Below are 22,971 nucleotides of genomic sequence, written 5' to 3' on the forward strand. Positions count from 1 at the left end.
GGCTTCAGTGACTAGGAGTGGTTGGAAATGCTAGAACTGTTCTCCTTGGAACAGAGGAGGTTAAGAGTTGACCTAATAGAGTTTTTCAAGATGATGAGAGGTTTTGATAGTTTTTCTCTCTCTATCCTATTCCCTCTAACAAGTGAGTCAATAACCAGAGGTCATAGATTTAAAATCATTGGCAAAAGATCTGGAAGGGAGATGAGGAGAATTTTTTTCCACTCAGTTGTTGGGATCTGGAACACTTTACCTAGAAAGCTGCTTCCGTAAATGATTCTAAAAGGGATTTGGGCAGATACCTGAGGATAAGGAGCTTACAGGGTTACAGACACAAAGTGGGTGTGTAGGACTAAGTACAACGGCTCTTTCAAAGAGCCAGCACAGGCATGAAGGACTGAATGGCCTCCTTCTGAACTGGAAGGTTCTATGATTCTTAGTCTTGGTGAGCATTGACAAGCTGTTCAACCATAAGGAATAATGGCATCTGTAAATTCTTTAAAACTTATACCTGCAATGTAAAATGGAAACAATTTTCAAAGCCTTTCCTTTTTCTGGGTCAAGAGATGTGAAGAATCAATGAGCTGGTTAATGTATGGGTGACTACACATTGGAAATGTAGAACTGCCTGGGGTTTATTTGAAAATCAGACACGGATAGAAGAATTACCATGTTTGAATATTTATAATAGCAATTAAAATAATATGTCAACCATAATAGCAGACTAATGGTCAAAACTGCATATCTAAACTTTCTAGAATTTGGTGTGTTATGACCCAGGTGAGAAAGGTGTCTAGGAGTCCCTTTCAGCCTTCACCTGGTCTTACTGTAACAGGATTTTATTTTAAACATACCGTGTTTTGAGCTGCCCGTTGGTGAATCCTTGTTCACTGTTTTCCAATTATAAGGCAAAGAAAAGAGCACAAACAAGCTTTCTTAGGTTTAAAGAAGAAAAGTGAAACTTGAACTCTAATTCAGTTAACACCTACAGATACATGACACGCCCACTCTAGCATGCATATGCGATACACACATGCAGATAGGGACAGAAAAGAGCAGAAGAAAAATAAAGTGGAGAGGTTTGAGGCAATAGCTGAAGAGTTTCTTGTTACTGTGCTTCGAGCTTACTGTACAGTCCTTGCTTGTAGGTAATTCTTGCTTTTTGCTGGGGTAGGGGTGGGGTAACACCTGAAGAACAATGGGTTTCACCCTCCCAGACTTCCGGATCATAAACAAGGAGTCAGTGATTCTGAGGATACAGATGTACCAGGTAGCTGTTAACACCTGGAAAAAATGGAAGTCCCAGGTGGCTCCATGAAACCGGACTTCTGAACTTTGCAGAACAATTGGAAAAGGACAATGAGGTATTGACTATTGATTCCAGATCAATTTCGCAGATTTTCTAAAGGCAGTCAGGCTGTAAGAAAGAAAACCAATGGTGATAGCCTCAAGGGAGAGAGAGCGAACTCCTCCTCTCAGAGAATATTGATACAGTGAAAGGCTGCAAAGACCTGAAACTGTTTTGAAAGTTGAAGTTTGCGGAGAAGTAAAAGCCCAACAGGATCACCAGGAATCACCTTATTCATGGATATCCAGGTCAGAGAAGCGAGCGAAGAGGACATTGACTTTGAGAAAGGTTTGGGAGATCCAACCCATTGCAACTGGGAGGAGTTTGGGACTTTTAACCATAAAGATTTTGCCATTAAAGAGAACTGTGCAATATATAAGTGTAGTGTGAGGTTTTTAAGTATTTTCATAAAGAAAAGAAAATACATATCTTTGTAATTTTGGTTATCAGTTAGTTACAAAGTACAATTTAGTTAATGGGGATTTTATTAGTTTAGTTGATATAATAAAAGTTGTATAACATGAAATCGTCTTGTGTAATTCTTTAAATTGATCTAAGGGTTCATATCTCAGATTTTTAACATTAACAGATTCACTGAAGTCATAACAGTACCAGCCAGTGCAGGAATGTGTATCATCCAGTGCAGGAATGTGTATCATCCAGTGCAGGGGAATGTGTATCATCCAGTGCAGGAATGTATATCATCCAGTGCAGGAATGTGTATCATTCAGTGCAGCAGTGTGTAGCAGTTGTGTGTATAATCCACTGCATGAATGTGTATCTTCCAGTGCAGGAAAACGTATCATCCAGTTCAGGAATGTGCAGCATCCAGTGAATGTGTATCATCTAGGGCAAGAGAATGTGTAGCATCCATTGGAGGAATGTGTATCATGCAGTGCAGGAGTGTGTAGCATCCAGTGGAGTAATGTGTGGTATCAGTGTATTAACTGCAATGATTTGCCTACTTAAATGCAATTAATTAAGATACTAATTGGCAACATTTGAGGCTCAGAGGATTTTTTCTTCGAATTAATGATCGGTCATTCATCGTGTTCAAGAAATAAAATTCTTTATTAATAGAAGGACTAAAGTAATCATTTATCAATGAACAGTCTGAATCGTTTCCTTTATTGTTTTCCCAAAATCCATATTATAGGTTAGAGGAAGCAAGAAGCAGCTGTGTGCATTCGGGGAAGGACCAGAGAAAAACTGATGGCATTTTAGAGACACAAGGACCGATTAATTACATAACAGGCCGATCTAAATAATCAAGCAATACACACAGCTAATTAGTCATTAATTTGAATGATGCTTACATGAAACAATATGTGGGCATTCACCGTTTTGTCATACAAAACTTAAAGATCACTGAGTGTGTCTAAGTAAAATATACTTAATTGTAATAACACATTTCAGTCTTCACTATTTATGCCTCGGTATTATTCTTTGTTCACTGCTGTATTCCGGTTCAAGGCATTAATGTAACCCCTCGGGGCTCATACCCAAGATATTACGTGATTCTTTCAGAAAAATATGTACTTACGTCCTAATAAACTCCACATAAGTGGTCTTGAAAAATATACCAGCCATCACATGGGTGAATCGGATGTACTGATGTTGCAATGTATTTATCTTTCCTCATATCTGCTCAGTCAGTTATGCATCTGCATGTGAGCAACAAGGCGAGGGTAATAGACCATGGCAACAAATGTGGATTTTCTATATCTTAACCAACACAAGAAATGCATTTATCTTGGGTCATGTTGAATTGACAGGATTTTGTTGTGAAGTTCCTACTCCCAACACACTAAGAAAATAAATCTCCTATAATTACCTAGCTGAGAATTGATACAGCCTAACAGACATTAATTAGTGCACTTGTGTCAGCTTTCAGTATAAAATTTAATACATAACTCTGTATATGACTAATCAGCAGCCTGCTTAAGACAACGTTCTTCATTCGCTCGTTCATTTTTAAGGTTAAAAATTCAAACCCATTATAGTAAAGGGGAATCCAATCATCCAAAATACATTTGATACAGTGCCGCACAACAGGTTTGTGAGCAATGTTATAGTTCATGGAATAAAAGGGACAATAGCAACATGGATATGAAATTGGCTGAGTGATAAAAACAGAGAGTAGTGGTTAATAGCTGTTTGTCGGGCTGGTGGAAGGTTTGTACTGGGGTTCCCCAAGGGTCAGTGTTGGAACCTTGCTTTTCCTGATATATATTAATGACCTAAACCTTGGTGTACAGAATACAATTTCAAAATTTGCAGATGATAAGAAACTTGGAAGCATTGTGAATTGTGAGGAGGATTGTGTAGAACTTCAAAAGGACATAGACAAATTGGTGGAATGGGCGGACAAGTGGCAGATGATGTTTAACACAGAGAGGGGCATACAGCACAAGAGCAGGGAGGTTATGTTAAACTTGTATAAAACATTGGTTTGGCCTCAACTGGAATATTGTGTCCAGTGCTGAGTGTGCACTTTAGGAAAGATGTGAAGGCATTGGAGAGAGTGCAGAAAAGATTCACAAGAATAATTCCAGGGATGAGGAACTTCATTTATGAAGATAGATTGGAGAAGTTGGGACTGTTTTCCTTGGAGAAGAGAAGGCTGAGAGGAGGTTTGATAGAGGTATTCAAAATCATGAAGAGTCTGGACAGAGTGGATAGGGAAAAACTGTTCCCACTCATGAAAAGATTGAGAACGAGAGGGCACAGATTTAAAGTAATTGCAAAATAAGCAATGGCGACATGAACAAAAACCTTTTCACACAGTGAGTGGGTAAGATCTGGAATGCATTGCCTGTGAGTGCATTTGAGGCCGGTTAAATCAAGGCATTCAAAAGGGAATTGGACAGTTATCTGAAAAGAAAGAATGTGCAAGGTTATGGGGAGAAGGCAGGGGAATGGCACTAAGTGAATTGCTCATTTGGAGAGCTGGTGCAGACACAATGGACTGAGAAGCCCCTTCTTTGCTGTAACAATCTGTGATGCTGTGATTTTAGTATGGCAGGATCATACTACCAGCCCCTTTTTTTTACAGGCTCCATCCTCAGCCACCTTGGCCCCTTTTTCCACAGTCTTCCTGTCATGCTAGGTCCCCACCTGCCATGAATGAGGCACATTAATTTTGTCATGAACATTGATTTTAAACTGTTACTGGAGTTAAGAAAGGATTTGTTAAACAGATCAGCCGTGGCTGGAAAAGATATTTGCATATTAACAGACAGTGTTTGGAAGGACAAAGCAGCCATTCCCTGACATTCAACCCACAATGGACTTTTGATCACCAGACATTGAAGGTGGGGGAGCTCACATTCCAGGTTGACTGCTAAGATGGCCGAATACACAAATGGACATGGTCGAATGAGCTAGTCATGTGACTAGCCTGCTGGGCAACCTGAGTTCTTTGAATTTGTACAAACAGTTTAGGCAGAGTGTCTGTTTGCTCCTGGACTGAGAAGATCTCTCTCATGTCTGCTCCCATCTCTTTCCCACAAGCCTCTGAATTCACTGAAGACACATGAACCCCAAGAGAGAAAAGTCTCCGATAGCGAACAAGGTTTAAGAAGAATACTAGGCCCCAATGAAAAGCAAGATCTACTGACAATCAAGGACTCTACAGTGAGCTCGAAGAACTGTAACAACAACTCTTCAGATATTGCCTCAAACCTTTCCACTTTATTTTTCTTCTGCTCTTTTCTGTCTCTGTTTGCATGTGTGTATCGCGTATGCATGCTAGCGTGGGCGCATCGTGTATCCGTAGGCATTAACTAAATTAGAGTTTAAGTTTAAGTTTAATAAATTTCAACTTTTCTTCTTTAAACCTGAGAAAGCCTGTTTGTGCTGGTTTCTTTGCCTTATAATTGGAAAGCAGTGAACAAGGATTCACCAAGTGGGAGCTAAAAACAGGGTGTGTTTAAAATTAAACCCTGTTACAGTAAGACCAGGTGAAGGCTGAAAGAGACCCCAGACCTCTTTCTCACCTGGTCATAACACTTTCTCTTTTCTACTGTTTTGAGGTGGTACTGCCTCTTTATAAGCTTATTTTATTTTCTCCATACAGTTTATGGCTAAAAATGAACTCCCCTGGCAGCCCCCATGGCAGCCACCACTTCAACTCCAATTTTAACTCCATCCTGAGCTAATCACTGTACTCCCGATGCCCCATTCTGCAGAAAACTCTGTTATTTGTTCACCTGGAGTTATCTACATTTGTTAACTTGGACATGCTCTCACACTGATCCCTTTCAGGTGATTCTTCCACTGCTGTCCAGCAAGCACTTGAATCCTGACTCCAGTATGGCCCTGATTTCTGACCTCAAGTCAGATAAGCCACAACCTCCAGCCAAGTCACAACCTGGAGTCAGCTGAGCCCCTTTCCAGATGCATGCCAGGCATCTCAAGATGGCACTTGTGTTATAAGGTCTACAGGCAAAATAGGGAAAATGGTAGAGGAGGAGGTGTAGCCTTATTAAGGATGAAATTGCTTCAATGATAAGAGAGGATATAACAAGAGGTAATCGGACAGTGGAGACTTTATGGGTAGAATCAAGAAATAGAAAAGGATTTAAGACTGCAGTAGGAGTAGTGTTTACCCCCCACCCCCCCCCCCAACCCCGTAGCAGCTGTGAAGTGGTATATTGTATAATTGCAGAGATTAGACAAGCATGTAGCAAGATAGGGTGGTTTAAATGGGGGATTTTAACTTTCCAATGGATTTGGATACACAGACTTAACACATATCAGAAAAGCAATTAATTTCTTGTGTGTCCAGGGTAGTTTTCTGCAACAATATGTCCTACAACTAAAAAAGGGACAAGGCAAATTAGGTTTAGGAATGAGTAATGAGCAAGATTCAGTTAACAGCCTAACAGTGCACGAACATTTATCTAACAGTGAGCATAATATGATCAAATTCAATGTGTTGGGGATCGTGCGGGTGCCTCAATTTGGAGGTACCCTCGGACAGGTACATTTAAATTAAAAATCCAGGGGGCCAAGACCAATCGGCCTCTCAAAGCGGAGGGGTAACCCCTTCAGGTTGATCTCTTGTGCCGCAGGTGAAGCCTTTTCTGGCCGTGGCTCTGCCATTGGGGCATAGAGCTGATGGCCCCTAAGCCTGCCACAGGAAGGTCACCTCCATTGAGCTGGCGGCCTCCGTATGCAGTGATGAGCCACTCTGCAGCCAGCAATATCACCCCTAATTGGTTGCCCGTCTCCATGGAGCAGGCAGCCGATCCACTTCCCAGTCTTCCCCAGGAAAGTTCCCTGGCAGCAGGAATGTGTTGGGGAGCTGTCCCAATGCAGCTCCCCCACTATTTTCCCAGACCCCCACCTCTAAGCCCACCACCTCAGGGCTAGGAAAATTCAGCCCAAAGATTCTAAATTTAGGTAAGGCTAAATTCAATGTGATGAGATAGAGACTGTCCGCAGTAAACTGGGCAAATCTGTTAATGGGTAAAACAACAGAAGTTCAATGGGAGCTGTTCAAAAAATAATTTAATGTGATACAGAACCAGTTTATACTCCTAAGGAGAAAGCACTCTACTTGCCAAAAAAAGCCATAAACAACTAAAGAGGTGAGAGACAACATAAAACTAAAAGAAAAAGTATACAAAATGCAAAAAAAGCACAAAGCCTGGTGAATGGGAAAGATACAAATAACAGAAAAAGGTGACAAAACAGATAAAACAGAGTATGAAAAGAGACTGCCGAGGGATATCAAAATCAACCATTTTTTCACTATTTTCTTAGGAAAAAGAAAATGGTTGGGAGCAAAGTGGACCCCTTGAAAACTGATAACAATGATATTGTCAATGAAAATAAGGAAATGGCAGACATGTTGAAGAATTAATTTATGTCAGTATTTACAGTAAAGAGGTCAACATGCCAGAAATCCCAAGGAAACTAATGCTGAATCAAGGACAGGACTCCTGAAAACTAACATAAGAAAATAGCTGTAATATAGAAAATAATAGCACTAAAAGGCAACAAATTCCCAGGACCAGATGGTTTTTCTCCCAAGGTTTTAAAGGAAGTAAGTGAGAACATTGCAGATGGCCTAACTATAATCTTCCAAACTTCTCTTGATTTGGGAACTGTTTGTTTGGATTGGAAAATTGCACGTCACTCCACTAATTAAGAAAGATGAGAGGGGAAAAGCAGGGAATTATAGACCAGTTAGCCTAACGTCTGTTGTTGGGAAATTATTGGAGTTATAATTAAGGATAGAGTGACAGAACATCTTGAAATTTTTCAGCTGATGAAGGAATGCCACCATACATTTGTAAAGGGTACGGCATGTCTGACGAACCTGACTGATGTTTTTGAAGAGGTGACAGAAGTCGTGGTCTGGGGAATGTCTATGGATGTAATTTATATGGACTTCCAGAAAGCATTTGATATAGTCCCTCATAAGAGACAGTTAGCTAAAGTTAATGCTCATTGAATTGAAGGCAAATTATTGACCTGGTTATGAAATTGACTGAGAGGCAAGAGATAGAGAGACGGGACAATAGGCAGGTACTCTAATTTGCAAGATATGATGAGTGATGTCCTGCAAGGATCTGTTTTGGGGCCTCAACTATTCACCAGATTTATTAACAAATTAGTTGTTGGAATTGAAAGGCATATATCCAAGTTTGCTGATCACACAAAGATAGGTGATATTATGAGCAACGTAGATGGAAGCATTAAATTACAAATACATATTTACGGATTAAGTGAATGGGCAAAATTGTGGCAAGTGGCTTTCAAGGTAGGCAGAAGTGGGACTTAGTTTTGTTTTTGTTTTGTTTTTATTTTACAGCACTGAAACAAGCCCTTCGGCCCACTGAGTCTGTGCTGACCAACAACCACCCATTTATACTAATCCTACATTAACCCCATATTCTCTAGCACATCCCCACCATTCTCCTACCACCTACCTACACTCGGGGCAATTTATAATGGCCAATTTACCTATCAACCTGCAAGTCTTTGGCTGTAGGAGGAAACCGAAGCACCCGGCGGAAACCCATGCAGACACAGGGAGAACTTGTAAACTCCACACAGGCAGTACCCAGAACTGAACCCAGGTCGCTGGAGCTGTGAGGCTGTGGTGCTAACCACTTTGCACCTATAAAGGATAGAACAGGGTACTTCCTAAATAGTGAAAATGAGAAACAGTAGAAATCCAAAGAGACTTGGGGTCCAGGAACATAGATCATTGAAGTGTCATGAACAGGTACAGAAGATAATCAAAAAGGTTAATGGAATGCTTCCCTTTCCATATAGAAGACAAAGGTGTAGAAGTCATGCTACAGCAATACAAAGCCCTGATTAGACCACATCTGGAGTACTGTGTTCAGTTTGGGTACCTTAGGAAGGATATATTGGCCTTGGACAGAGTGCAGCATAGAGTTACCAGAATGATATCTAGAATCGTAGAAATTTGCAGCATTGAAGGAGGCCATTCAGCCCATCATGTCTGTGCCCGCTGAAAAAGGGCTATCCAGCCTATTCCCACTTTCCAGCTCTTGGTCTATAGTCTTGTAAGCTACAGCATTTCAAATGCATATCCAAGTGCTTTTTAAATTCGATGAGAGTTTCTGCCTCTACTATGCTTTCAGGCAGTCAGTTCTAGACCCCCAACATCCTGTGGGTAAAAAAATTTCTCCTCGACTTTCCTCTAATCCATCTACCAATTATTTCAAATCTATGCCCCTGGATTGAATTTCGAGGAGAGATAACACAAACTATTAGAAACATTACTCCTTTCTTAAAGCAACAGTTACAAAGAATCGTCATTTGTGATTATGTTCTTTCATTGTAAATGTTCTTTATATTGATCGAATCCCAGTTGAAAAGGAACTGCAGTGATATGTTTTCAATTTGGCTGATGCCAACAATGTGATTCAAATCCCAATGCTTATGTGTCCCTGCAGAACTGATTGCATTTGATATTCACTTCTGCTCTGATTCCAATTTTGGATTAGCAGTATAATTGAAACACTGGAGAGATCATCTTGTTGTGTCCTTTACTGTTTCAGGTGGAAGCAGATGTATAATAGCCTTGGCTCCCAGTGATGTGGAGTCAGTCTCATTGAAATTACATAATAGACCAGCAACTTTATTTGGGCAATTGTTTGAAATTCATGATTTACAATTAGTTTCTGGTCACCAGACATAATCTAATGGCTGGGAAAACCAATTTGCTGCTCTGTACAGCCAGTTATTGCTGCTGCCTCCAGTACTACCAGCAAAAGAAGTGTTCTTTCGGTGATGCTCCGGGCAGAATTATACTGGCTCCCGGGCGGGCGGCCTTTGAGGCCAGGGGGGTTTCCCAGTGGTGGGCTGCGATGTGGATCGGCTGCCCACTCCACGGAGAGGGGCAGCCAATTTGCATAATTAAGTGCCCTATTAAGGGCCATTTTACAGGGCTGCCAACATTTTGCCCATGACAGGACATGTGGAAAAGCCACTAGCTTCATGGAGGTGGCGTCCCTGCGGCAGACCGAGGGCCTATCATAGCCAGAGGCTCCAGAGCCCAAAGAGGGGGGCTGCTGGCAAGAAAGGCAGCCCATGTGACCCCAACGATCACCCCCAGAGGGGTTTCCCCTCTGACCCCTGGCCCTAAAGCCTGGCTACCCGACCCGAACCCAACGAGACCCGAATACCTGTGTCGGGTTCGGGTTGAGTTGTGTCTATATTCCGAGTCCAGCATTCGGGCTCGGTTTGGGTTGGGCTGGACAGTGCTGCTTCCGGGAAGTCACGGGATCAGGCTTACCCATGATTCCCCACAACTCCATCTGCAGGAATAGCCTGCTGCCGGAAAGGGTGAATGATATTCATGTCGAGTCGGGTCGGGCGCAAAAAAAAATTAAAGGACTCAGGCCCAGGTCGGGTTCAGGTTGGCTGTGGTCGGGTCGGGCCCGGGTCCGTTTTTAATTTTACACCCGAGCCAGGCTTTACTTGGCCCCTTAATTTTTTTATTTTAAGTTTACTAACCTGGAGGTGCCCTGAAGTCTCCTGCCTGCCTCAGCAGCGACCACTTCTCCTGGTGACACTGCTGAGGCTTCACAGCTGCTGGCCCTCTGATTGGGTCAGCAGTATCAGAAGCCCACCCACCAGCCTTAATTGGATAGCGGGCCCGCAGACGACCAATTAGGAGGCCGCCTGCAGTAAAATCACTGAGCCGGTCATGCTGCTGGCAAGTGCAGGCTTGGGACCCACTTATCACTCCGATGTTGGGGTCCCAAACCTGTGCTAAAATTCAGCCCCATTTCCAGAAGTAGTAGAGGCACCTCATTTACTTCACAGTATAACTGGTGAACACCTAGTGCTCCTATCAATGGCAACACTCTAACGTAAGTGAAAATATCCGAATAAGCGCAGAGACAATACTGTTAGGAAGAAAGAAATAATCTGTGAATCTTGAAATAGCCTGATCTGCACATATAGGGGTAGAAATAGGTGATGGCCTGTTTTGATGGGAATAATCAATGGTGGACAGATAGTGTGAATACCAACTCGGAGGTCCATAGCTCACCCGAAATTGTGCCTCAATCATTTGGGTGAGCCGCCAGCAACAGTCACGTTACCTGGGGCATGGTTAAAATCTTCTCTATTATGGCTACCGTATTCTCAAAATAAATGCATGGACAGTTTACTTTCTATATATATGTTGAGTGCATTTTTATATTCGTTGGGTGAAAGATCTCCGTTCTGGAAAATTGAATATTTTTTAGGACACTGTTTCAGTATTGACAATTCCCCTTTAAATGAAGCTACATTCTATGACCTATGTAAGCTAATGCCTCACCAACACCCCCGGAAAACACTTGCATGAGAGTGTTTCACTTTCATTAAAGATAGCAGTATCCAACCACATGCAATCCCAAGCCCTGGTCCTTAAAGCTCAGGTAGCTCATTCCTGTTTATGTTATCTTTCTTATTTGCTGCTTAGCCCTGTTAGAATTTTGTGGGCTTGGTGACTTACCAAAGAGAAAAGGATTTGGTTTCAATATACCAAACTTCATTCAGGTACCATATACTGACACCCTCCATTCTACAGTGGAGGTAGTAAAACTTAATATATATATATTTTTGATTAGATATGGAAAAACATGCTAGTTCAGTAGTTGATTTGGACTTATTCTCTACATATTAAACACACAGTTTCTTGTTTTGATACAGGAATCTCCAGATTTAGCTAACTGTCTATTCAACATTCTCTACCATTTATACCCAAGCAAGATGCAAAGTGTTTGAAATAAATTAATCCAACAAAGATAGAACATTGCCATTTTTATTGCCATGTTATGTAAATTATTTACCGCATTCATTTATTCAGAAAGCAGGAACAAATAACGTGCATACAGGTTCATAATGAGAAATAGAGTTCAAAGTAGATCTTAATGAAATGCCTCATTAATAAAATGAAAAGACACTTAAATAATTGGTCAGTACTATATGAAGGTTGATCAAGCAAAAATATAACCTGAGCTTTACTGATGTAGAATTTCTAAATGTTAATAAGGGTTTTATCAGACAATTAAGTTTATAGGCCAGTCATTTAAAAAAATATAATCATTAAAACATTTAGTTTATCATGCTTTTGAAGCACTTTTAGTAATTGATTGAGACAGACCATAAAATCTCAAAATCAAGTTAGTAGTATTGATTCTTTTTTTGGAGGTATGATCGGTAGAGTACTTCCATAGTCCACTCACCCAGAGAAATTGGGGGTGAGCTGTTCCAAATTCTTTGTCACTGCAACTCTGAACTGCACTAGGACGTGTATAAAACTGGTCCAGAAATGACTTTCACACTCAGCTCTCTCTCCTACCCGCACAGGCTGAGACTGAAACTTTAGTCGAGTGGGACTCAGTGATGCTATCCCACACAAAGTCATTTTGAAAACGTCAAAATAATTATACTAGGTGAGTGATGTTGATTAACAAGTCTGCATTAATGCTTTTAAAAATGGCACTGGACCCTGGGTTAATGTAGAAAATGTATGCAAGTCATAGAATGCACAATAAAAAAATCTTTGTAGGTTCATAAATGTTCTCAAATTCCTCTTTGTAATAGTATTTGGCGGTAGCATAGTTGTAATGTCACTAGGCTAGTACTCCAGAGCCCAGGCTAATGTTCTCGGGACATGGGTTTGAATCCCACCATGGCACATGGTGAAATTTGAATACAATTAATAAATCTGGAATTTTTAAAAAAGCTAGTCTAATGGTGACCATGAAACCATTGTCCATTCTGGTAAAAACCCATCTGGTTCACTAATGTCCTCTAAGGAAGGAAATCTGCCATCCTTACCTGGTCTGGCCTACATGTGACTCCAGACCCACAGACTCTTAAATATGCCCCTGAAATGGCCTAGCAAGCCACTCAGTTCAAGGGCAGTTAGGATGGGCAATAAATGTTGGCCTTGCCAGTGACTCTCATATCTCACAAAACGAATTTTAAAAAAGTTCTTTGTAGTAGGCTTTGTTGTTTCCAATATTACATAATGTAAAAGATGTTAGCATTTTGAAATCTAGGTAAGACTTTGCATTCATTGGATCAATATGATGATCCTTAGTATCAGTCAGAAAGGCGATGTATTCCCTTTAGCAAAACCAGAGTCCCTTAAAGCTCAGTTCTTTTCCGGCAATGTATGCAGGGTTTTGTGGAATAACTGGTGCAGCCCCTTGCGGAACCTTTGGTCCCTGACACTGTAGATAATGACATTACAGCAACTGTTTGACGCCAGCATCCAAAAGGCAAAGAAGGAGAAGTTACACCAGCGATAGCCGATGACATTGCCCACCACGAAGGCGGCGATGGGGCTGAAGGATGCAGTGAAGATTAAAGTCAGGATGGTTATGGTTTTGGCAGCTTTAATGTCTGAAGAGGACGGGCGCAGGGAGCCCGGGAATTTCTCCATTTCGGCCAAGAACTTGCGTTTCCTGGAGTATCGGCGGATGGTGCTGAAGGAGAGCACGTTAACCACCAGAGTCCCCCCCAGCATGGTGAAGTCGAAAGCGGGGAAGAGGAGCAGGATGCTCCAGCTGGGATTGCGGGAAGCTTTGGGCACGAAGGCGTAGTTACACATCCGACTGCACTCGTTATATTCCAAAGCGAACTGGTCGCTGAAGAGTAAAGGGGCAGTGGCCAGCAGGAAGCCCGCAACCCAGGAGCAGAAGATAAGGAGGGAGGTTCTCCTGCGGGTGATGACCGACTCCTTGTGAAGGGGTTTCAGGATGGCCACGCTCCGCTCCACCGTCAAGAAGAAGATGGTGCTGATGGACACGAAGGTGCAGCCGGCGAACACCAGGCCGATCAGGTTGCAGGGCTGCCAAGGCTCGCCGCCCCCCGTGGTCGAATAGCCCTGGTACCAAATGGGCGGTGTGCCGCTCAGCATCAGGGCGATCTCGGTGTAGACGGAGAAGGGGACCACCAGGAGCCCCACCATCACATCAGCCAGGGCTAAAGAGACTTTCAGGTAACCCTGAGGGGTTCGGAACTGCCTGCTCCTCAGGAAAACTGTCAATGTGATGATGTTGCCCACAACCACGGCACAAGCCAGGATGACCATAAAGGCGATCACCAATGTCCTGTTCAGCAGACTGCAGCAACACCAACTGCACATGGTGGTGGAGCCCGTACCGTTAGTGTCTGTGTCCGCACTGGGGGAGCACCTCTGGCCGGGGGATCGACCATGCTCGGCGGTCACGTTAATGCGGTAGTCCGGTATCACATTCATGTTAAATGGAGTTCTTGGCAAAAACTGCTCGACCGTCTGTCCGCCACTTCACTGAAGCACATTTACCTGCGAAAGAATGGCAGAGGTTCAGGATAGCCGCCCAGACCTAGGCTGCCTATGCACATAAAGACCGCCAGAAAAACAACAGTAACTCAGGCAGTATGTGCTCTTAACATTAAACTTGGGTAAAAAGACAGGCACATCGCACACACACATGCACTATAACTCAACCCGAGGGTAAAAGGTAACAATTCAACATTGCAGTAGGGCAATGGAGAATATTTAAAAAGAGTAAAATAAAATTGCCAATTGCGACTGGTATTTAATACCAGACAAGCAGTCCGAAAGATGTGTGCTTTTTCACTGTAGGTCGATCTATTTTATCAACCACTTCCAGAAGCAGATACTTTAGATGATTTAAATCAATAATGATACATTTTATACAGTCACTGCTGTGTAGTCGTCAGTTAACATAAAGGACAACAATGAATGAAAAATATCCGTTTCTAATGACAGATGTCAGAGGTAGTTTCTTTACTCAGAGTAGTAGGGGCGTGGAACGCCCTGCCTGCAGCAGTAGTAGACTCGCCAACTTTAAGGGCATTTAAGTGGTCATTGGATAGATATATGGATGAAAATGGAATAGTGTAGGTCAGATGGTTTCACAGGTCGGCGCAACATCGAGGGCCGAAGGGCCTGTACTGCGCTGTAATGTTCTAATTCTAATTCTAATGTTGTAGTTTCCTGATTTCAGCGTTAACGTTTCATACTCAGAATAATCTCCCCCAGAAACAGGTGAGACCCGGATCGGCCCGGGTTCTGTAATATGTGTCAAAATAAGTCAAAACTTTTCATTTTTGTGACATACACTTGAAAGGGTGAGATTTGCAAGGCTATGGGTAAAGAGCAGGGGAGTGGGAATAATTGGACAGTTCTTTCAAAGAGCCTGCATAGGCATGAGGGGCCGAATGGCTTCTTTCTATGCTGTAAGATTCTAACATTCTGCGATCCGATGAGCCTTTAAAATGCCTCCGAGCCTCCTTTACCTGATTTACCAGTTCGTTTAGAAAGATTCCGGAAAATTTCTTCCCACTCCAAATCGACTTTGAACTATTTGTAAACACTGGTTAAAGGCGGGAACAATCAGATAAGTACAAGCACCTACCTGTATGTGCAGTCAGTGTGATGGAGTGCCCGGTTATTGCCAGCAGCCTGGTGCCAGTGTAAAACGATCACAACCCATGTCTCGGTGCTACCCGATGGTCGCTTCAGATGATTTGTAGATCTCTGTCTTTCCAGCGGAACCTCAGGCTCTCCGCCAGTGACATTCCTTCTGACGCAAGTCAGCATCATTACGCGCAATCTTTTGTCCATATGCTGGATATTCCTCCCACCGCATCGGATACCTGTACTGTAAAGTAGACAACATCCAGAAACAGCACACTTCCGGCCAGACCATTTGGGGCAGCTTTCCACCCATTGCCCCGTAGCGGAATTGCGAGAATCTGAATCGACTGGACACAGACCTTGGAATTCCTAGTCCCAGTCTCCTGCCTTGCTTACTCTCAGTGTACAATGTTAAAATACTCGACGAAGCAACAGCGGCCACACGTAACTCCAGTTCAACACAACACATCTTAAATGGCCCTTATTTGTAAAGTGCGATCTCCGCTGACTATACAGTATCGGGCAACCAAGGTATCGCAATCACATGGCCCACCGACCAAGCAGAAATGTCCGGTTAGAAGCTCCATTATTAACGGACGTATCGAAGTTCTATATATTAACTCTGTTTCAATCCTTTGCTCCAGTGCTTTTGATATTTACTTCGTTACCATTTGAGGCAAATTTTCAACGAACCCTGGATAACTTGTTTTCATAGGGAGTGGACTAAAATTAACTGCTGCAGATCTTCTTGGAACAGATGTTAATGTTGTCTTCTCCGCTTTCTCCAGAGCAGTTATGGATTTAAATTTAGCAATGAAAAACAAAAAGCTGATGAAATATAGAAATGATTGAGCTCCTGAATTAAAAGACGAGAAGAATGACAACTTGACTTCATGTTTTCAGACAACGCATGTGAACCCTGAACAGGCCTAAAATTCGGGAAGCCTCTGACATAATTGCTGGCTCTCATTCCTACTATATTATCAAATTCACTTCCTTTCAAGTGCGGGCTTCCACTGAACTTCCTTCCCTATTCTACATATCAGCTTTGACTTGTAATATTATATGCCACCCTTAGCCTGCCCATTAGAAATCCTTTGTTGTTCACTGCCACCATAGCCTCCCTCTGAAACATTATGGATTTCATGACAGCCTTGCCATCTGATCTACCACCCTTACATTTACATTAAATGCGCAGCTTTTGTCATTGAGCTGTAATTCTGGGTTCCAGATCTTACTGAATTTTGAGATCAGTTCACATATATTGCACAAGTAAGGAAGAAGGTTATTAGTAATAAATTTAAGGTGATTTCAGTGATAAGGAACATTGAAATTCATGTTAAAGAAACATAATATTAATTTTTAAAAGTGTTCCGGAAATGGTTTCATGTTTAAACAAATGGCAGAATGATTCAAAGAAGATCTATGTCATTTGTGTGTGAGGTGATTTTTCTTTAAGCAAAAAGCCTAATCACTTTTTAATTAAGACAGAGATGATTACATAACATTAAAATGAAATATTCTTCCCGGCAATAGTTTGTAGTACATGCAAAAATGTAACGGTATTTTTCAAATGAGGCAAGAACGTGTTGAATTTCATTAACATTAATCACAATAAGAACAGACCGGACACAAAACTTTTAAAAATTTCGTAAGATGTTATAATCACTTTCCATAAGTATATAATTATATTTCCTGTAAGACTACACAGCACTCTTGGTACAAGTACTCCTTATCAGGCAGTTTATCAGGTCAATAAGAATAATAACATTTCTGTTAAAAACAACAGACATCATTTTATGAAGTTATCTATGTCATAGTTTTTTGGAGGCTTCTAAATACATAACACAGACAATTAACAAGCTAAAAGAATAAAATCAAAAGCCAATTATAATATTCTATCTTGGGTAAATTAAGCTAAAAATGATCATCAACATAAAATGGTTTCTTATGCAAGTTATCTTATAAACCAACTTAACACTGTCCATAATCACTGACTTCCAAACTAGCTCCTTTGAAGGTCTCTATCTAAAGCAGCTTCTCATTCCAATATACATGGAATAGTTAGAAAGTGTTTCCTAAAACAGCAAATTGATTGCCATCGCATCAAGAGAAATAAATTTAAGGTAGTATTCTAGATGTATGTGTTGAAAGAAAGAATGCCTGCTTGTCCATTTCCTGTAATTCCTGTTGAACAAATATATAAGGAAAATTGGAACAGGAGTGAGCCATTTAGCCCCTTGAGCCTTTTCTGCCATTCAATGAGATCATGGTTGATCTGATATCTAACTCAATTTCCTATTTCCCTTAACACCTTTGGTTAACAGAAATCGATCAATCTCAAATTTAAAATTTACACTTGACCCAGCATCAACTGCCGTTTGTGGAAGCGCGTTCCAAACTTATAGCACATCTTGCTTGTAGAAGTGTTTCTTAACTTCACTGCTGAAAAGCCTGGCTCTAATTTTTAGGCTATGTCCCCTAGTCCTAGATTCCCCAACCTGCAGAAATAGTTTAGTTCTAACTACCTTATCAGTCCCCCTTAAAATCTTGAAAACATTGACCAAGTCGCCCCCTAATCTTCTAGATTCAAGGAAATAAAACCCTAGTTTATGTAATCTCTCCTTGTAATTTAATCCTTAGAGTCCAGATATCATTCTGGTAAAGCTACGCTGCATTCCTTCCAAGTATATAGAAATATATACTTTCTATGGTGCAGTCCCCAGAACTAAACACAAGGCTCCAGGTGTCATCGAACCAGGGCTTTTTATAGCAGTAGCATGACTCGTCCACAATGTTCCTCAACCTTTAAAGTACCTCACATGCGCAGTGGGTAAAAAAACTTAAGGACCCAAGTAATTAAATGAGTCGGCCGCACACTACAAAAAACAATTTCGAGGGGATGTTGCTTCCACACCTTTGTATTCTAATCCTCTAGATATAAAGGCTAGCATTCCATTAGCCATTTTGATTATCTTTTGTACCTGTCAATTATTTTCTTTGAGTTTTTTTGATGAGATAACAGAGATGGTTAATGAGGGTAATGCAGTTGATGTGGTGTACGTGGACTTCCAAAAGGCATTTGATAAAGTGCCATATAACAGGCAAATTTGAAGTCCGTGGAATAAAAGGGACAGTGGCAGCATGGATACAAAGTTGGCTAAGTGACAGGAAACAGAGAGTAGTGGTGATTGTTTGTTTTCAGACTGGAGGAAGGTATAAGGTGGGGTTCTCCAGTGGTCGGTACTAGGACCACTGCTTTTCTTGATCTATAATTAATAACCTAGACTTGTGTACAGGGTACAATTGCAAAATTTGCAGACACAAAACTTGGAAGTATTGTGAACTATGAGGAGGATAGACTTCAAGAGGACATAGACTTGCTAGTAGAATGGGCAGACATGTGGCAGATGAAATATGACTCTAATGTAGATGAGCTTGAAGTGATATATTTTGGTAGGAAGAATGAAGAGAGACAATATAAAATAAAGGATACAATTCCAAAAGGGGTGCAGGAGCAGAGAGACCTGGGGGTATATGTGCACAGACCGTTGAAGTTGGCAGAGCAGGTTGAGAAAGTGGTTAGTAAGGCATACAGGATTCTGGACTTTATAAATAAAGGCATAAAGTACAAAAGCAAGCAAGTTACGGTGAACTTTTATAAAACACTGGCGTATTGTGTCCAATTTTGGGCACACACTTTAGAAAGGATATGAAGGCATTAGAGAATGTGCAGAAAAGATTTACAAGAATGTTCCACAAATGAGGGACTTCAGTTATGTGGATAGATTGGGCTGTTCTCTTTAGAGAAGAAAAGGTTGAGAGGAGATTTGATAGAGGTGTTCAAAATCATGAGGGACCTGGACAGAGCAGATAGGGAGAAACTGTTTCCATTGGCAGGAGGATCTAAAAACCAGGGGACACTGATTTAAGGTGATTGGTAAAAGGACCAAAGATGACGTGAGGAAAATGTTTGTCACACAGCATGTGGTTAGGATCTGGAATGCACTGCCTGAGAGCGTGGTGGAGGCAGTGTCAATCATGGCTTTCAAAAGGGAATTGGATAATTATCTGAAGAGAAACAATTTGTACGGCTATGGGGAAAGAGCGGGGGAGTGGGACTAGTTGAATTTCTCCTGGAGAGAGCCGGCACAGACATGGCAGGCCAACTAATCTCCTTCAATGCTGTAACCAGTCTATGTACATGGACATTTGCGTTTCTTTGGACCTTCACAGCTTCTAGCTTTTCACCATTTAGAAAGTATTCTTCTATATCTTAAGTCCAAAGTAGATGACTTCACATTTGCCTACACTGAAATCCATTTGCCAGTTTTACCCACTCACTTAATATCTCTTTGTAATGATATGCTTCTCTGCACTGCTACAATACTGCTGATCTTTGTCATCAGCAAACTTGGATATGTGGCTGTCTATCCTGTAATCTAAGTCATTGATAAATACAGTAAATAGTTGAGGGCCCAACTTAGATCCCTGTGGAATGTTGCTCATCCTGCCAATTAGAGTACCTGCCTATCATCCCTCCAGTCGTCTCCTATCACTCAGCCAATCTCCTAACCAGTTCAATAATTTGCCTTCAATTCCATGAACTTCAACTATAGCTAACAATTTCTTATGGGGGACTTTATCGAATGCAATCTGGAAGTCCATATAAATAATATCCACAAGCATTCCCCATCCAGTACTTTAGTCACCTTTTCAAAACATTCAGTCAGGTTCGTCAGGCAACACATACCCTTTACAAATCCATATCTCTTTGATCAGTGGAAAATTTTCAAGGCGTCCAGTCACTCTATCCTTAATTGTAGACTCTGGTAATTTCCCAACAACAGGTGGTAGGCTAACTGGTCTATAATTCCTTGGTTTTCCTCTGTCACATTTCTTAAACAACAGAGTGACATGCAATTTTCCAATCTAGAGGAACAGTTCCCAAATGGAGAGAACTTTGGGAGATCATAGTTAGGGCATCTACAATGTCCTCACTGACTTCCTTTAAAACCATGGGATGGAAACTATCTGGTCCTCAGAATCACTCACGCTTTAGTGACATTATTTTCTTCATTAATGTTCATTTGCTCACATTAATTATGATGAGGCCCCATCCCGGATTCAGTATTCAATTTCTTGGGGTCATCAGTATCCTATCATCTTCACTCCTCTGATGGTAGGCATCTGACTTGTGGCTCTTCTCTGAGCTGTTGATCAAGGTCTTGATTGAGTACGGTACTCATGGCGTGCCCTAATGAAAGCACTCTACAATTTGAGCATGATTTCATCTGACTGGTCCTCTATTGCTTTGGCTATATAGTTTAACATTTTATTTGGCCTGTTGATTGCTTTCTTGCAGTATTGAGAGAATCAGAGCGTTGAATCAACTTAAGTCCTGAGATGCCTTTTAACTTCATTCTTAGCTATTGTGACGTATTTCGTAGAGTACTTATGTTGCTCATTTTTCTTCTTTCATGTTGGTTGGTTGGCATCCTTCCATCTATGAAAGATGGTGTACACACAGCAAACAATCCATTTCGGTGGGGTGTTTTCTCTTGGTAACTCTGGTCTTCTTTCATGTAGCGCTTTACAATTATTTGTATTGCACTTCATCTTCCTTTGCCAACCCCACTTCTATATTTTGATAACTCATTTTGTGGCTCCCAAGATGCCTCAGATTTAACTGTTAAAATATATTTGGTAATTTTGTACCATTAACAACCTGGCACAAAGCTTTTCACACTCGGAGCACATATTGTGAAGTTGGATGCAAAGCTGCCATGATTTTCTATCCATTAACTTGAACTGAAAACCATGGGACCTGCATCCAAATTCTTAACATTGCCCCCAGCACATGGAGCTGGACACTGGGAGGGTTAATGTCAAAATTTTACCCCATCATAATTTAGAAGATTATCAAGTTCCTAAATATCATGCAATAAGTAAAGCAGAAATATTTATCAAAATATGCGAAGAAAATATCAAAATCTCAAAGTTTAATAAAAGGAAATATTACACATAGTATTTCTGAAAATTATGTTACATGTGCTGTGGATAAAGGGGAACCGGTTGATGTATTGTACATAGATTTGCAGAAGACATTTGATAAGGTGCCACATCAAAGGTTATTGCAGAAAATAATTGGGTCATTTTCTGGTTGGCAAGATGTAACGACTGGTGCGCCGCAGGGATCAGTGCTGGGGTCTCGACTTTTTACAATTTATATAAATGTCTTAGATGAAGGGACCGAAGGTATGGTTGCTAAATTTGCTGATGACACAAAGATAGGTAGGAAAGTAACTTGCGAAGAGGACATAAGGAGGCTTACAAAGGGATATAGATAGGTTAAGTGAGTGGGCAAATGGAGTATAATGTGGGAAAGTGGGAAATTGTCCATTTTGGCAGAAAGAATAAAAAAGAAGCATATTATCTAAATGGTGAGAGATTGCGGAGCTCTGAGATGCAATGGGATCTGGGTGTCCAAGTGCATAAATCCCAAAAGGTTAGTATGCAGGTAGCGCACGTAATAAGGAAAGCTAATAGAATGTTATCATTTATCGCGAGGGGAATTGAATACAAAAGTAGGGAGGTTATGCTTAAGCTATACAGGGCATTGGTGAGACCACATCTGGAGTACTGTGTACAGTACTGGTCTCCTTATTTAAGGAAGGATGTAAATGTGTTGGAGGCAGTACAGAGAAAGCTTACTAGACTATTACCTGGAATGAGCGGGCTGTCTTACGAGGAAAGATTATATAGGCTAGGCCTGTATCTGCTGGAATTTAGAAGAGTAAGAGATGGTTTGATTGAAACATATAAGATCCTGAGGGGTCTTGGCAGGGTGGATGTGGAAAGGATGATTCCCCTTATGGGAGAATCTCGAACTAGGGCTCCCTGTTTAAAAATAAGTGGTTGCCAATTTAAGACAGAGGATGAGGAGAAATGTTTTCTCTCAGAGGTTCATGAGTCTTTGGAATTCTCTTCCTCAAAAGGCAGTGAAAGCAGAGTCTTTGAATATTTTTAAGGCAGAGGTAGATAGATTCTTGATAAGCAAGGGGTGAAAGGTTATCAGGGGTAGGTGGAAATGTGGAGTAATCAGCTCAGCCATGAACTTATTGAATGGCGGAGTAGGCTCGAAGGGCTGAGTGGCCTACCCCTGCTCCTAATTCATATGTTCGTATGTTCGTACTCTTTCAATTTTAATTTACATTATTGTTAAGGTTAATTATTTGTCCAGATAGGTACAGCATTTCTAATTTGGCACAATCAATTTTAATGGCCAAAGTTTTGAATTGTATCCATCATGTTCTCTATCCTCTGTTCTGGTAACATTTCACCACCTTTAGGGTGAAATAAGTTGTTAGTTTGCTGAATTTAATTTGTTTGTTGGAATTATTCTGCACAGATTCTATTGCACAAAGATCAATAACAGTTGTCTTGGGATACTACTGAAAGTGAATAAGATGCATTGCACATAATAGATTGAGTTCAGTGCCACAGTGAATTAGCTCTCCTTTATGCATTTACAGAAGCTCAACCTCCCTAATTTACAGCACGTCACCTTCTCACAGTTTTGTTCAATATATATTCTGTGCAACTCCAAACACAATAATGCCTTCTGAAACTGTTACTATCATCTATAGATGATAGGGCAATTTTCACTGAATACTTTAGGCGTTATAGTGGTAAAGAGATGGCC

The 22,971-nt window shown here is 41.2% G+C and overlaps 1 protein-coding gene across 1 annotated transcript; it reads right to left on the reverse strand.

Moving 5' to 3' along the window:
• Positions 1 to 12,771: 12,771 nt before the first annotated feature.
• LOC137379172 (rhodopsin, GQ-coupled-like) lies at positions 12,772 to 13,985 on the reverse strand. The gene has a single exon (XM_068049879.1). The coding sequence runs from the start codon at positions 13,983 to 13,985 to the stop codon at positions 12,990 to 12,992; it is 996 nt and encodes a 331-aa protein (XP_067905980.1). The 3' UTR covers positions 12,772 to 12,989.
• Positions 13,986 to 22,971: the final 8,986 nt, after the last annotated feature.

This window comes from Heterodontus francisci, chromosome 17, assembly GCF_036365525.1.
Source record: "Heterodontus francisci isolate sHetFra1 chromosome 17, sHetFra1.hap1, whole genome shotgun sequence".
Classification (NCBI taxonomy): Eukaryota; Metazoa; Chordata; class Chondrichthyes; order Heterodontiformes; family Heterodontidae; genus Heterodontus; species Heterodontus francisci.

Excerpts from the sequence above, each read along its gene's own strand:
- LOC137379172 (XM_068049879.1), bottom strand. The coding sequence starts at position 13,985 with ATGTGCAGTTGGTGTTGCTGCAGTCTGCTGAACAGGACATTGGTGATC.